Raw genomic sequence first — 17,282 nt, 5'->3', positions numbered from 1 at the left:
ATTAGTGGTGAGTTTTATCCCGAGGTTAGTAGAAGCTTAGGGTTCTCACCCTGGGAAGATCCTTGCATTTGAGCCGAGCTTATTAACTAACACTTCTAAGTTCAAATTATTGTAGCTAATCTCCCTTCCGTAACTCTAACACACTAGCTATCTAGCTTGTTGTGTTTAACTTGAAGATTAGACTAGCTTAAACGTGTTTTCAACTTGTATATCCTTAAAACACTTAAGTGAGTTGATTAAGCTACTCTTTCACAAGAGATACACGATCTGATCCTAATAGTTAAATCTACAGTAACATCAAAACTCCTTCAAATCCATAAAGATGAGGCGGTTACAATGAATTTCCGGCTTGGGAGTTACGCGGAAGGCGCGACCTTGGTCGCCGGACCGCACCCGCGGTTTGATCTCTGTTGAACTTGGCCAAGTGTTGAGTGGCGCGACCGCTGTCGGTTGACCGCGACCGCGGTTCGGTCTATGCAGACTTCTTCTTCATTTTAGCGTGTCTTTGTCTACACTTTGTCGTCTTTAGTCCCAGTGCCTCAAATGCTTCATTCACCAAATAAGTGCTCCCGAAACGCATCTAAAGTCACCTAAGAATCACTATTGGTGCCATCGGGATTGCGCCTATCACTCTTAAAATTTGACAAGGGTAAAATACTGTACAAAATGAGTGAGACATTGTCATTTGTCCAAATCAATGAGAGGATGACACATAAATTGTTTTTCATGTTAATCCATTATTATATAGATAGATTTAAGCATTTAGGAAATTCGGTCATAGTCATATATAAGGGTCGAAACTTGTCTCTTTATCAGATTTCTCATATACAAATATAGAGTATTTCGAGTTCTTGCTTAACTCTATAGTTCCCATGAGAGTCTTAAACCGACTGCTTCTTCTTTGCTTAGTTGTTATTGTTGCTTATCAAATTCTTCTAACATCCTTTTCGTGCTTCAAGTTCGTTATCGATTATTGGTTATGTGGCATTCTAGAAGGCAGAGCTTGTGGATCGTTTGACAAGGTTCTTTGCTATTTAGAGAGAGGATCTTCTCATCGCTACTATTGGTTCCTTATCTATCCTTCATATTGTTTCACTTCCACCATTGTTCTAACCTTTTCTCTTGTTCATGTCTTTTACGTGTTTACGTGTTTCGTTGCTAGATCAATCCTGAAGCGACAAATCTTCATTTTAGAGGACATAGTTGAGTTCAAACCGCATTTGACAACTCAAAGATTCAACCTTTATTTATAAAAAGTTAGAGTTGAAAATTTTAGTTGAATCATCTTGTTTCTAGTTGTCGATTGTATCTTTGATTAAGTCATAAAATTTGGTTGTTGGTATTTGATTGATTTGCCTTGTTGTATTGAAAAGAAGCTTGCTTGATTGGTTCCTTATAGTAGTAGGAGAAGCAGAAATCTTGAAAGGAGTGCAAGTCAGAAATAATGTTAGCAATGATCATTTTGATTTTCTAGAGTGATGCGAGCCAATCGGGATAGTTCTATTTGTGTTATTAGAGTTATAATGATCATGACTAGGAATTCGAGTAATGTGTATTTGAGGATTTTTACATGCTTTTGAGAGCACTCAATTTTGTAGATGAAGGATGAAGCTTCAAGAATTAAGCTGATTTGAGGTGTTTTCAAAGATGAAGTACAAGTCTTTGGACAAAACTGTGAAGAAAGTATATTCTGGAGTACATAAAGTCCGTTGTGCCCCACATCCATTATTTTCGCTTCGTGTTGGTGAATATTATACAGAGTTGCGTATTTCTGTGGTTACAGAAGATAGAAGAAGAAGAGAAGAGAATATAGGAGATTTCTACCCAGCATGACCCGCGCCATATTTGTCACGCCCTCGACCAGGCATTACAGAAGACCGACTCAGAATTCGATCACCATAGAATTCCCTGAGGTACTTACCCCCTTTTCTCGTTTTAAGTTATTAGATTAATAAGATATAGTTTATTTTATTTATCTTTTTAGTAGAAGATTGAATAGGTTTAATTCTCCTATTTAAAAAGCACTTCTCCTATGAAGTTAGAGTTAGACAGTTCAGTCAGTTAGTCAGTTTAGAGTATCTTGCTTAATGTCTTTATGAGGAGCTAAGTTCGCAGTTATTTCATCGTACATTAAAGTTTATACAAGTTAAGGTTTTGTGAGTAATTCTCGATTAGTCCTTGATTCCATCAGTGTAGTTTTGTGTTTCTCTTGATAATAAAGTTAATTGCTTTATATTGTTTTCCTAGGTTGATCACTTAGTTGAGATAATATAATTCATACAGTTATCACAGTAACATAAGTTTTATAGTGAGTCTGGTTGCGTGTATATTAGATTAGGGAGTTTGCATACACAATTGAGAATTGTAAGTTTTGATTGCGTCTTATGTCATTATGCTTTCTAAATAACCAATATTCCGGAATTGAATTGGATAGGTTAAAGAATTATAAGGATAAAAAACCATGACAAGTATAAATGGATCTGTAAGATGAAACATTAATCTCATAATTAATAAAAATCAGATCTTTGTTTGTTTCTTACAATTTTACAACACCCCTACTGTTACTAAAACTTCAATCTTTTACTTGTTAAATTCCTTCTCTCTGTAGGATTCGATCATGTGCTTACCAAGTACTTGTGTATTGTTTATTCATTAGAAATTCATTTGACAGTGTATAGCAAATGCGTTCCCCTAACAAAGACACGATCAAATTCCTTCAAGAACAATAATTAGGTAAACTTGCCCCATCAACTTCGATAAAGGATAAAAATTAAGTTAACAAGTAGTTTTAATGGCCAGCCAAGAGTCAAAGTTTCAACAAATAATACTGAAGAAGGTTTAATGTTATCATTATTCATATGGATAACATACTCGAAGCATTGTTGTATGCGCAATTTCTCATATCGTCTTGTTTTCTCTAAGTTAAAAACAAAGTTCTGGTTTCTATCCATTTGAAAAAAAAATGTAACTATTGAGTTGATGTAACAAAAATATTCCCAACTTTCATATGTAAATAAAATAACTTGAACTTAGAATATTTATGTTAATGTTAGTGTGATTATTTTTGATATGATAATATTCTTAGAAAATCAAAATTCAATTTTATTTGTTTTTTTACATGTATTATCATTTACCCTAACTTATCCACCTCCTCTCATCAACGCCTTCTCGGTCCTCCCCTCCCACTCCTCCTCAACACATATGAACTAATTGTTCCACCGAGAAATTTTTCTCCAACAAACTTTTCCTGTAACGATGACTGAGTTTGTTTGGATTTGATTGGCTTCTTGATTCTTTTATCAAGAACTGATCTGAATTGAATCTCTTATTAATTGGAGAGTTAGACCATTTTAACATGTTGTATTTTCTTGTTTCCCTTGGCCTTCCATATCTTTTAATAACCTAAGACTCGTGTATTTTTAATCTTATATTGAAAAAATAATAGAGAAGGTTGAGATTTTAGGATTTTCTGGGATTGATCCCTGATTATATTAATTTTGAGACTCTTTAAATGATTGTACATCTTCAGTGGTATAGAGGAATGTAATTGGAATATTTTTTTTTCGGTTCTCGAAATTGATCAAGTTTGTCAGGACGTCGAGGTAATAGAATAATAATTTAATTATTTTATTATAATAAATAAATTAATTTTTTTAGGATTCAGTTTATTAATTGATAATGTTTATCATGTATGTTTAGATAAAATATAAATAATAAAAGTTATGTTAATTTTTAACGGATACTGTAAGTTGGAGTTATTTTATTTATTTCTAAAAACTGAGATTATTTTTATTACACATCTCTAAAAATTGAATTATTTTATTTATTTTTTCATTTTTATTATCGAGTTTTTCAGCTGGTTTTCCTTATTTTTTAAATAACATTTCATCTTCAAGATTTTTGCTTACTTTCATATTCAAAGGTTGTTTAAGTCTTCTATTTTATTTTATTTTATTTTTTGGTGGGAACTGGAAGCATTCAGCATTTCATCCTCTCTCTGTATTCTGTAACGCAAATCGACCCTATCCATTTCCAAATTCCATTTATCCTCTACTCCAACACGGAAAAACGTAAATTCCTGCAATTTCATTATCGAACAATTAATAATTCTTCCACGTCCGGTTCACCTTCTTCTCGACACACCTTGTCAAAGAAAGTAGGGCACAAATTCCTTGTTCAATCTCTACCTGCCCGTCCAAAATCAACCAGCAATTTGCCACGCTAACCTAGAACCGGAAAATCACCAATCATCAGTTCGAAAACCCTATCAGATAATTAAGCGCTGCTGGAGCGATCAGGCAGTGGATATGGTGGAGAATGAGGTTGAATTGGAGAAGGCGGGAGTGGTTGGTGATACCGGAGCACGAGGAACTTACAGGCCTTTGACGCGCTTTCAGACGGATTTGCTAGCGGGGGCAGCCATGGGTGGGATAGTTCACACTATAGTAGCACCTATTGAGAGGGCGAAGCTTCTTTTGCAAACGCAGGAGAGCAATATGGCGATTGTGGGCGGCGGGCGTAGGAGGTTTAGAGGGATGATCGATTGCGTTGTACGCACGGTTAGGGAAGAAGGCTTTCTCTCTTTGTGGAGAGGGAATGGTAGCAGTGTTCTCAGATATTATCCCTCTGTTGCCCTAAATTTCTCCCTCAAGGTACTTGGCCTCTTTGTGTTTAGCTCGTTCCCGTTATTGTTGGGATGCTAATATGTTGTATCTGTTGCTAGTTTGATCTATTGAACATTTCCTGCACAGTGAGGTCTACTGGTTAGGCAGCAATTTCCTGCATTAGCTAAAATGTAGTTGCTAGTTTATTTGCATAGCTTCTTATGTTGTAGTTTGTGGAAAGGTCAGCTAGTATATTTGATTGATTGAGTTAACTTATATGATACTTGAGTCAAGTAGTCTTTACAGGAAGAGGAGAAAGAATTATTTGAAGCATTGAGTTAAAGCTTTGTTATCAGTCTGGAGCTGAGTTAGGGAAGTTTCGACTTAGGATCTGATATAATATATTCGGTGTTTGTACTGTATTTGGATGGAATTAAGGTTTACATCTCATCCTCTCCCAGTTAATAGGAACACTGGAGTTCCTCCATTGAAGATATTTATCTTATTTGTTCAGCTAGAAAAACAGCTGACAGCAGTGTATAGACATAGCTTGACAGCCCATGACCCGGCTTTTTGAATGTTGGTCTCAGTCCATGACTCAGCTCACCTAGTTTCTTTCGTCTAACTGCCAAGTATCGTCTTTCCATCTCAGTCTTGCCCACTTTCTAAAGCATTCTATTATTTGTTATCTTGTTCCATATCTTCTGACATATCCTGGTACTGTTTGAGTCACCTTAAAAGACCTGACTATATGCACACTAACAATTGTAGACTCTGAATTTGAATCGGGTAGATATCAGATGTCGTCGGGAAAAGTATATGTTAGAACACCCTAATCTAGAATGCCACACCGAAAATGCGTCCGTAATGAGTGCCATTACTGTTCATGTCGGAATGGAAGGTTATGAATCCCATATTGTAGGCATTTTCTTGACTGCCAGTTATCATTTTTGCCAAGGGGGGTTCTTTCTGCCTGTGGTTTCACTTGACACCTACTAAATGCGCCTTGTCTACTAATGTTTTGGTGAATGTTCATATTGGGATGTTTGCACCTGTATACATGATTTTTTTGTGCAAGCACTTGGCTTTATAAAATTCTCCATGCTAGATTTTTTCCCCCTTGTTTCCTTTTTCAGTTTTATGGAATTTTAGTATTTTTAACAGTTATTTAGCATCAGCTGTGTTTGAGTATCTTTACATTTAACTAGGGATCGTCTTTGAAATCTCTCTGTGATATATTCTTTTATGTGAACAAAATTACTTCGTGAGAGGCAGTAAAGTTAAATGTGATGTTCAAGAGAAGATCTTTGAGAATCAAAAACGTCAGACACTATCTCTAAGATTACACAATGAAGATTCTTCACCTGAAAAATGAAGATGTATTACTCCTCTCTTCTTCAGTGTTTGAATCTGATATCAAATATCCACATGTATATACCTTGAGAGTTATATCAGATGATTGCTCTCCTTCCGGAAGATGTGATTCAGTGATAATAACCTGGCAATCGGGTCAGTTGACGTAGATTTTGTTTTCATTTTTGATAATTTTTCTCCTTCAAAAAAAGTAATAAAATTCTGTTATTTTTTTTTCTGAAAAACTATTTCATATTTTTTATGCTTATATTCTTGACTAAAGGGGTCAGACAAGACCAAGGAATTTCTCGGGTCAAAACAGGTTTCATGTAAAAACTGGTCGGGTTTGTATGACTCAAAAACGGGTCCGGGTCGTGTTGGTTTTTCTGGTCGGGTCAATTTTTTCCAGGTCTAAGTGATATGATATACTGATAGCATTTTCGAATTCTTCGAATCTAATATCTATGCCATTGAGCAGGATCTATACAGAAACATAATGCGAGAGAGCGGGGACGACAGTCCTCCAGCAATCTCCAGCGCCGCTATAAACTTCATAGCCGGCGGCGCAGCCGGCTGCACCACCCTAATCCTCGTCTACCCTCTCGACATCGCCCACACCCGCCTCGCGGTCGACGTGGGCCCCACCGGTGCCCGCCAGTTCAAAGGCATACTCCACTTCCTCACCACAGTCCAAAAAAGAGACGGCATCCCGGGAATCTACAGAGGCCTACCCGCGTCCCTACAAGGCATGGTGGTCCACCGGAGTATCTACTTCGGTGGATTCGACACCATCAAAGAGATTCTAACCAAAGAAGCCAAGCTCGAAATACCGCTCTGGGAGCGCTGGCTCATGGCTCAGCTCGTCACGACATCAGCGGGGCTCATTTCTTACCCGCTCGACACTGTCAGGAGGAGGATGATGATGCAATCAGGACTCGGGACGCCGCTGTATTCGACCACGTTGGATTGTTGGAAGAAGATTTATAGGAATGAAGGGTTTACGTCGTTTTATCGCGGCGCTCTGTCGAACGTGTTTAGGAGTTCGGGTGCCGCCGCTATCTTGGTGTTGTATGATGAGGTTAAGAAGTTTATACCGCAGCTTGAGAAGAGGTTTAAGCAGGCTGATTAAACAGATTCTTTTTACACATTCATGCCATTCTTCTATGTACATATACTTTACTTTTTAACTAGAAAAAAAAAAACAAAAGATCAAAAATTTGAGGGATCACTAAAGTTTGTTGAAGTTATAAAATGATCACCAAAGTTTAAAACGTTACAAAATGGTCACTAAACTATGAGAAGTCAACTTTCCTTCACAAATAATGTTAACTAAAATTTATGTAGTGACTATTTTTTCAACATAGAAGTTCACTTCTTATAATTTAGTGACTATTTTGAACTTTGATAACTATTTTGTAACTTCAAATTTTAGTGACCCTTTAAATTTTTGAGCAAGTTTGTACAAACTACATACTTTTGTGTTAGACATTATATAGTTGAAGTGGGTCTGGATTCTATTGGTTTTCTATTGGACTGGATCTCAAGATGATGCTAAAGGATTCGTTCAGCAAGAGTATCTGATTATTGATGAAATAGCAACTCCCATGTTCTATTGATTTCAACCACTGGTTTTGCCTTCTTTTTATATTCTCTTTGCACTATCTTACTTCATTTGTAATTGGTGGTTCATGTAATTATCAAATACACTTGCGAAAACATAGTGTAGGCAGTAGCCAGCCAGTAGGAATCTAATTAAGAAATATATCATTTTATCGTGATTTCATCATGTCAGTTTTATAACTATATATTGTGCTACTTCAAATGGGGCATTAATAGTTTTTCATATAGGAGCTCCACCAAGTAACAAAATATACAATTCTTCAACAAAAAAGTAACAGTATATACAAAAACTTACTAACCTAATCATCTACGTTATAAGGACGATCATTCACTACTATATCGAAAATAAGGCTCAAGTTTGTAGTTTTACTAATTTATAATATGTTTTTATTTGTTTTACAAGTTTCTCCTTTCACGGAAGTCGTCTCTTACACTAGATGGTATTCAATTCCCTTTTTTGTTGGGTAGTGTTTTAGGCTAGCTAGTTGGTAAGGATGCAAACGCTGGTTTGACTTTGTGGTGGATATCTATTTCCCATTTAGAACTTGGCGAATCAGATAGTTATCTTCCTTAAAATTTTGTAAATAAGAGACCCCTTGAATCTTGATAGGTGGTTATATATTGAAAAGACGATATTTGAAACAAGGATATGCAAAAATTATTAGATGCGATTTACAAGATTCTTAACTTATTGACTTTGAAAATGAATTATTAATTGAAAATTAAGAAAGAGCGTTAATCTTTGATTTGTTTAAATCCTACTGTCATCTTTCTCTTCCTTTTTCTCCTTTCTCCTCTTGCGTACTTGAGCCATGACGGCCCAAAACGTAGCCACCGTCTTCCATCTCCTATTCCCTCCCCACCTCTCTCTCACTTTTTGTTGCTGGCTACTGCTACTACTGTAACATCTGGGTTGGTTGGGCTGCATGAGCTAGATTTCTGATGCCTTCAGTGATAGGTCTGATCCATGGTGGACAACGGCTAGGCTGGAGATGTTACAAAATGTTACAGCTCAACTGGTGATATCTCTCTCCAAGTTAGGAGGATATGCTAAAGGTCAAGGGTTCGATTCACCCTCAGGGCTGCATGAGCTGCAACCTGATACCTTCAATACTAGGTCGGACCCATGGTGGACAACGACTTGACTGGAGATGTTACAACTACCATCGGCGACTATCCTATGATGTTTGCAGAATTTTCTATTGCTTTCTTCTATGTTTGAGCTGAAGTGACGAGAAGGATGAAGATGATTAACAAATTTAGTGATGAAACTCATTAATAGGCGCTAGTTGCTACTTCTTTTCAGAAATCATAAGCTAATTTTACGCGTTTAAATATGTTTGTGTCTGGATGTGCAGGATCTATGATTGATTGAGTAATCAAACTTTCTATTTTGTACTATTACAAGAGCCTATGCACACTTACAAGCAACATATGATGAATTAACAAATTCTCACGAATTCTCAGCTAAGCCACTAAGGGTGCATAGATTAACAACTAATCTAATACCCACTCAAGGTAAAACTTATGCACACAAAAAATGAAAGTGATGTATACTCACAAGCAAGTCTATGCATGTTGACAAGATTCTTATAAACTCTCAGCTACATAGCATGCATAAATTGACAAGCACACATAAGACAAACCCGATCACAAGCAAACATATGCGTAATTCAAAAGATTATCCTGAATTCTCAACCACTAAATGTGCATAAGTCGACAAGCAAACTAAAGCACACTTTAGGCCAAACAAATGTACACTTACAACTAAACCTATGCACAATTGACAAGATCGTTATGAACTCTCAACTACTGCGTGTACATAAATTGACAACAACCTATGCACAATCAAGATAAAACTGATACACACTCACAAGTAGACCTATGTACAATTGCAATCAAACTAATACACACTCAATGAAACTCAATAAACGCAAGAATGATAAAAATGCACACTCAAGGACAAACTAATTCACACTCATACTCACATCAATGCACAACAACTCCTCGCTAACCAATGCACATTTCTTTACAAACAGATGATACTCAAGACAACCCAATGAACGAACAAATGTTGATACAAAAAATAATGTGCACTCAAGGCTAAACTAATGAACACTTATAATCCTAACAATGCACACTCACTTATCGCGAAACCAATGTACATTACTTCACAAACCGATGCACCCTTGCTAGCACGAGCTTTTAAAACAGACGACTCGTATTTATTCTCAATTCTCACCAGAATCTTAGCCTTAATATTTACATATTGAGATTAAGCGTGAATTTTTTTTTCAATCTAGACTTACACACAACAAAATCATCCAACGGTGATACAACTGCAAGAGAAATGTGGTGCACTTCTTTAAAGGTTTAAATTTGTATTTATAATTGCGCACTTGAATGCAGTTGCACTAATATAGTGCATTGATGATCTCCCTTATTAAACTTTCAGAGCTTTGATATTGATTTTTGCAGCTCTACCGAGCTCAGTAGTTGATTTGGTGTCGACTATTGCTGCTTGGGCATTGCTCGGCGTTAGTGGTGCACCACGTCATGCATGAAAGGTGCAATAAAATATTCAGAAAAAAGAAGCAATAATTTTAGAAAAAATTCCACATTTTTAACATGAGAAGTGGTGCGTATAATTATATACTATACACTATTATATATATTCAAAAACTGATGCATAATTTTTGTAAGTAGTACATAATGTTTATACTGGATATTTAACTTATCAAACTGTCTCGAAAAATATGACTGAGTTGTGAGAAGTTGTCCCTTAATCCCTCTGTCCCGTGTTCAAAACTGGTCGGCATGTCCAATTTAATTGGAGTGGGACTACCTTAATAGAAAGGGTGCTGATACTAACCCTGTAAAAAACACTCATTGCAAATGTAACCCTGACTTAGTTTTTATCACCTCTAGCTCTAGGTATGAGTGATGAGTTCTTGATCTTGAGAAAGGAATGCATATGTACGTCTACTATGATTCATTTGATACTCAAGATGTACGAAAGGATTATAATATGTGTCCATCAATGAGCACATATATGGTGTAGCAATTAAGTAATGAACTAGTGACGTGTTGACATGCATCACGCCCACAAGGCCACAAAGGAACTAATTAATAAAGGAGCTTTAATCTTGATGTGTAATTGTGTATATGTAGCTTTTTAGTAACTAGCTACAACTTTAATTGGTGTTAGGGAGAAGTAAAGCCAAAGGTTGCCACCAAAGGAGGGGGGCCTGCCAGTGCCTTAGTGCAGTGGGGTTTTTGTTTCCGCAACCACACAAGTGAATATGCTCTTTGAGTGTGAGATTCAAAATCATAGATTCTCCTACCTTTTGTTGGTGTTGGAAAAATTAGAAAGATTCTTTGGACATGGGTCCATCTATTTACAAATTACAACCTAAGAATGAATTGAAATGGAGATACCATTAGTTGTATACACGTTATTCTAGACTAGTTTTTTATGAGCGATCTAGGCTTTCTTATTATAATATACAATCTCCTATGAAAATTAAAGATACTTAAGTGATGATCAAGAAGTAAAGATTTAGGTAAAATTGTGTCTAAGAGTAGATTAAGTGAAGATACCAAGTCAAGAAGAGGATCAAAGAGCTCTCAAGGAGGATAAACGAGTGCGCGAAGGAGTTGGTGATCGCAAATGGCTTGGAGTGGAGAGAATACATGAAGGAGAAGAGCGTCTAGAAGACGCATGGATCACGAGCACGACACAAAGCTTGATCCCGTGATTTTTGGTTCGTAAAAGTGAAGTCAAAATATGAGTAATTAAGCACCATTACTTAGTTTGATCATTGAAACTTCCTTGATTATGGTTTTGTGAATTTTGTTCTTATTTTATCTCAATAATATTATTATTCTTTTATGCTTAATTTCATTAATAAATGATAGTTTGAATAGGTAGGCCACCTAGGATTACTTAAGTGCTTTATTAATGCAGTGAAACAGAATCGTTGACGAACTAGAAGCACAAAGAGTTTGCCTTGGTTAGCTGAATTCACCAATCGTATGAAGAATTGACATAAACGACACAACTAGTGTTGGGGTGCGAATCGATACTCTCACGATGAGTATTTTTGTGTTTGAGATTAACGTACACTCTTGGTAGCGTTCTTTATGTTTGAACAAAAGCTAATTTAATTTCATTACTGGAGAACTCAGCATTTTAAAGGGGAGAGACCGGAATTCTCAATGAATTACATCAATTCACTTAATAACTGCTAAATCGGGAAACTACTACTCTAGAATCTAAACTGCAAGGGTATGGTTTTAATTGTTTGTATGGCATCCCTTTATAAACTTAAATAAACTAATTAGAAAGATAAATAACATCTCAAAGTCGTTGCCAAGCATTAGCAAAACAATCTAAGTCTAGAAAAGCGATAAACTAGACATAAGCAACATTCGTCACTAGAATTATTGTCTTGTCTTCAGAGTTGTTTTCCTCTTGCTCCAAATCATATGAAATGAACTTATTGATCTTGTAAATGATTTGAGATAATGGTGGGGATGATCCTTCATCAATCTCCCCTTCTTGAAAAGAACTCGTCTCGAGTCATCAACGTTGTCGACTGTTGAGTCTCCTAGATCGAACAACACCAGGTGCCAGCCATGGTTTTCTCCATGAGTACTTTTCTCTGTATTAACTACAAGCATCACTATTTCCTCTCATGCTACCCTCTTATAAAACTAACCTGCTTAGTAGCATCAAAGTCTGCTCGTTCCAATAAAGGCAACGACTTAAAGATCTAGATGGGTTAGCGTCTACAAACCATACATGCACTCAAGAGGACAAATATTAGTAGGAGAATGTATATTCCATAATGGTTTCCCAAAATAGGACAAGAACTTTACATCAATATAAAAAACAATAGTCCTAGGAACCCCAAATAATCAAACAATCTTATGAAATAACAAGTTAGTAACATTCCTAACATGATCAGTTTTATTAAAACCCCCAAAATAGACTCCCTAGACTTCTTAATCCTAGGGAACCTACAATAAGGTACATGATAAAAGGTTCTGGGAGATCATTGTTACCTAAAAGGGTATAAGCTCAACAAATGGATCTAAGGGCGACGTCCGGGGGAAAGGGCTCGGTAACCAGTGAATGTCGGGAGATAAGGACCAAACGACCATGTGTAGGGTAAGGTAAGACCAGTTGAGACATGAGAATGGGGGTGGTTAGGGTCAGGTCGGTCTCAATAGGGTTGGTTCCTGGCCGGGTGGAGCTAGGGTTAGGCCGGGTAGAGCTAGTACTATTCTCGGCTAGGGTTTTACCTTTCTGGGTCGCTTCTCACTTATTATCATAAGCCTAAGCCACTTGAAATGGCGCCATAGGTCTCAATAAAATTTTACGACCATAGAATTGAAAAAGTATGAGTATTATCATGCACATTATAAATGACCTTTATGTAATAACCCTCTCGTCGAGCCAACGTTTATCTAATAAAACTTTTATTTTAATATTAATGGTATTTATAATTTATTTATGATCTTAAATTATTTTGATAATAATTTAAATGATTTTATTTCCATATAATTAAGTCAATACTTAATTATTTATGATTAAAGTTTTAATATATTTACGAGGCTATTTTCTTAGCTTTAAAAAAATATTTCAAAGAGTCTTGTAATTACTTTGACACTTGGTACATCCTAGAGGAATATTATTGCAGTTTTTAAGAAATTATGTAAATTCCATAATTATCCATAAAGTTCAAATAATGAGTTGGAAACTATCTTCATAGACCTACTATTGCAACCCCTTCCTTGTATTTGCCATGTTAGAGTTGATGCATTCTTATCTCTAACAACATCCATCTAAGTCCGAATCCAAAAATGAAGGGTTTACTCCTCATTTTCCACTCTAAGTCCGAATCCAAAAATCCTCCAATTACTCTGTTGAGCCTTTATTTCTTTGTTTTAACCATAATTCCTCACACTCAAATTAGTGGAGCTCAACTCTGATTTATCTAATTCTGTTTCCAAATGACAACAATTCAACTCCGAAGATTGCAAGTCTTTCTTAAGCTCTATTTTATCTCGCTTCTGTTTTTCTGTGTTTTTGAAGCTCTCTTCAATCTTTTTCCGACATTCTTGAGTCTAAATTGTAGTTCGTTTCGACACAAATCCAATGACACCGGTATCGTCCAGTTTCATAATCATTTAAGTCCTGAACGAGCTCTTCGAAGTTGATTTCGCAGCCCAACTTCTATTTTTCGAAGTGACCAACGAGTGCTCATGATTTTCCCTTTTTCTGACGCTATAATTAATCTTTTCTTGATTTTATTGAGTCTAAATTAGTTCGTTTCGATACAAATCCAAATCTACCAATCACGCCCGGTTTCGTCTTCGTTTCAGCCCTGAACGAGCAGTTTAAACTCAGTTGTGCAACATCATCTGTTTTCCACAAATTCTATTCGGTTTTTTGGTAGTACTTTATATACTATGTCATTAATTACTTGTTTTATTCTTCAAGAAACCATTACAATTTATTATGGTCATGTAAAATTTATTTACATGATTCGTAACTTATATGTACATGTGCTTATACGTCCCGTCAATCGATTTAATGCAAGTAGTGGCCCCCTCTTATCACTTATTATGTTGTATTCATGTCCGAAAATTAATATTAATATGAATTGTTAATTAATTGGATAACTTCTAAAATATGATTAATCATTTGGGAACACTTGTGTGCTAAATATTTTCATATCTTCTAGGTTGATAGTTATTTTCTATACATATAATATTATTAATATTTTTATCATAATAATGACAATATTGTATGTGTTCTTTATGTGCTATGTGTGGACTTAAAATATTTGTTGTTAGTAATTAACTAAGCACGTGTGTGCAGGTATATTAAACTCATGTGAGTTTAATAATCTCTTAATAATTTCGTTAAGGTCATGACCATTGCTTCTTGTCCACTCGTTAAGAATAAGAGGTGTTTAAGCGCCTTGCTAGTGTAGTTGGGTTAGACAACCTAACCTTGTGATAATCTCGATTCATTCGAGACTGTGTTAAAATTCTTAAAATAAACTGTGGTGCAAAAATTAAATTAAATAAGTGTTGCAAGCACTCTTAACTAATAAACTTCGGGCAGAAGTACGACTTAGAAACTCGCTCGTACTCCAAATTAAAAGGGTTTTCTTTCCAATCTGGATTCGCACAACACGTATATGGTGAGGTTGGTCGGACCCGATTATTCCAACGGACTTTAATAATTGTTGTGTCATATTTTAAAAACATACCCAAGTAATTCATATTTTCCTTCCATAATACCCACATCTCATTACGAGTATTCTCTTGATGCATGTCTCTTCTTTACTTAATTAGACGTTTGAGGAGAAGTATCGGTGTTCTCTTTAGTCTATCAGCTTTTATTCGAGAATGATTTTGTAACTAGATATCACTACAAGAACCTCACATAAATCCCTCTTGCATAGTCTTTCATTAGACTAACCAACCACTATTTTCCTTTTTTTGGTTGGTTGGTGTCACCCGTCCCATTACTGCACATCAGGTGGTGCTTAAAAGGTGTGAAGAGACAATCACGACATTGAGCCGTTGGTACTTTCAATTTCGTTTTAATAAAGTTAAGATACTATTATTTATATATATTTAATATTTCTTCCGCTGCGTATTTTGTAATAACTTTGATATCTGTTGGTTTGAGCTAGAATGTGGAAGTAGCTAGCTCAAACACTCCGCTTGTTTTGATGATGATAAACATAAGTATTTGATGTCCATTGTGTGTGATAAGCTTTCCAGGAATAGATCGAGGAGTTAGGAGAGTAGTTTGACACAAGCGGACTAGCTTAGTCAACGAGGAGACTAGCTTGATGCCAACTAGGGAAAGCAGAATCTCGCCAAGGCAGAATAAGTGATGAAGTGAAGAATAAAGTGAGAAGAAGAATAGTAAGAAGACGAAATGACTAGCTTTAAGCGAAGAGAGTCACTATAAAGCTAGTGGATCGCGCTTCTACACAAAGAGAGAAAATACAAGCAATGGCGTGCAAAAGCGAGTGTCTAGACAAGGAATCCTGCACCAACGCATAGAAGATTTGGTCAAGTTAAGGGAAGGCCGGGAAGCTAAGGATAGGGGAAATGGAAACAACAGGAGTTTGTTAGGATTTCTATGTATGGATAGTGATGAATGTGGATTGCCAAGCTGGACAAATCAGGGACGCGCTAAGGGTGTGGAGCGGATTGCTAGCTTGTACAAAGCTTTACTCAAGAGAAGAAGCACAAAGCTCATATGGCTGTTGATGCTTTCCAGAAGTGGACTGACCACACGGATCACTGAGATGGACTTCCTCATGCCGTTTGATATAGTTTTGCTAAGACTTGGGCGTTAAGTTTAGGAATACTATATATACGTGCATTAGGTGATGTTAGGCACAAGAGATTAGGATCTTAGGAGCCAAGAGAGTTGAGAAAGCTTTAAAGAGAAAGCTAGAGAGCTAAGAGAGCTTAGGAAACTTCACTTGCTGAGAGGAGATAGCAAGAGAGAATCAAATAGAGTTGATAGCTAGAGGAAAGCTACTCTGTGCTAAGTCCGCTATGAAGTAAGCAAGTGTTCTAAATCACCTTAGAGCTTGAGAGAGATTGCTTGTATTATGATGAACGTAAATTATATTGTGAGGGAGAGTTACTTAGAGTTAAAACTAGCTCCACTGTGTAATTTCTCTTGATTAATATAATCTTAATGGTGATTTTTATCCAGAGATTAATAGAATATTAGGGTTCTCACCTTGGAAAAATCCATGCATTGAGTTGAACTTCTAAACTCATATCTCTAAGTTCAACATTGTAGCTAATCTCCCCTTCCGCATCTCTAACACACTAGCGTACTAGCCTGTTGTGTTTAACTTGGAGATTAGACTAGCTTAATTGTGTTTTTATCATATACATCTTTTAAACACTTAAGCGAGCCGATCAAAAGACTAACTCGTCTTATCTAAACCAGTCAATCCTACAATTGGTATCAGAGCCAGGTTGCTCGAATGCAGTGATTTTAATCTCTCTCTCTCTCTCTCGTTTGAATCATGAAGGACAAATAAATCGCTACTATTATGAGATTACTCAGGAAATCATTCAAGGAACAAGGCGATTTCAACAATGACAAACATCCGACAAAACTTTGTATTAAAGCCTGTGGTGTTCCATGTCTAGATTCAAACTCAAGCTCCAACTCCAACTCGGTGTGCTTCAATTGCCTATGTAATGGGCATATGACCAAGGATTACACAAGGGCTCAACTGCCATAAATAAGGTCTTATAGGGAGATTCAGACAATGAGCTAAGCCGTTAAGAAAAAGATATAGTTGTTGAAGACTCCGACATAGAAGAATACATTGCGGTAAGCTCTTTCAATTTGGAACTCCTTCCAAAGAAAAACCTGGTTGACCTATTAAATAATTTGGTCTTACATCATAAAGCTCTTGGTGATGAAGCGAAAGCTCAGCAAGAAGAACTTGATGATCTAAGAGATCAAATAGTTGGGTTAAATAAACAATTGTCTACTAAGCCTACTCTTCTTACCAAATTCTGTGAGCTTTGTAAAGGCAAGGGTTTATCTACTGTCTAAAGCACTAACTCAACTCTCACGGACATGCTTGTTGAAATATTAACCAAGCTATATGATCTAGTTGTGAATTTCGAAGCCAA

The 17,282-nt window shown here is 36.3% G+C and overlaps 1 protein-coding gene across 1 annotated transcript; it reads left to right on the top strand.

Moving 5' to 3' along the window:
- The first annotated feature begins 4,307 nt into the window (after positions 1–4,307).
- LOC141249644 (uncharacterized) lies at positions 4,308–7,086 on the top strand. Its single transcript, XM_073669725.1, has 2 exons — positions 4,308–4,652; positions 6,436–7,086. Exons 1-2 carry the CDS (start codon positions 4,308–4,310, stop codon positions 7,084–7,086), a joined length of 996 nt encoding a protein of 331 aa, XP_073525826.1.
- The last annotated feature ends 10,196 nt before the right edge of the window (positions 7,087–17,282 follow it).

The sequence above is a fragment of the Phyllobates terribilis genome, unplaced genomic scaffold (genome assembly GCF_046119375.1).
Source record: "Phyllobates terribilis strain yellow unplaced genomic scaffold, ASM4611937v1 Scaffold_4910__1_contigs__length_56011, whole genome shotgun sequence".
In the NCBI taxonomy this organism is placed as follows: domain Eukaryota; kingdom Metazoa; phylum Chordata; class Amphibia; order Anura; family Dendrobatidae; genus Phyllobates; species Phyllobates terribilis.
The sequence above is the reverse complement of the archived record's forward strand: the minus strand, read 5'-3'. Positions and strand labels throughout refer to the sequence as shown.

Excerpts from the sequence above, each read along its gene's own strand:
- LOC141249644 (XM_073669725.1), top strand. The coding sequence starts at position 4,308 with ATGGTGGAGAATGAGGTTGAATTGGAGAAGGCGGGAGTGGTTGGTGAT. Across the intron at positions 4,653-6,435 it reads CCCTAAATTTCTCCCTCAAG|GATCTATACAGAAACATAAT; the intron begins GTACTTGGCCTC and ends GCCATTGAGCAG.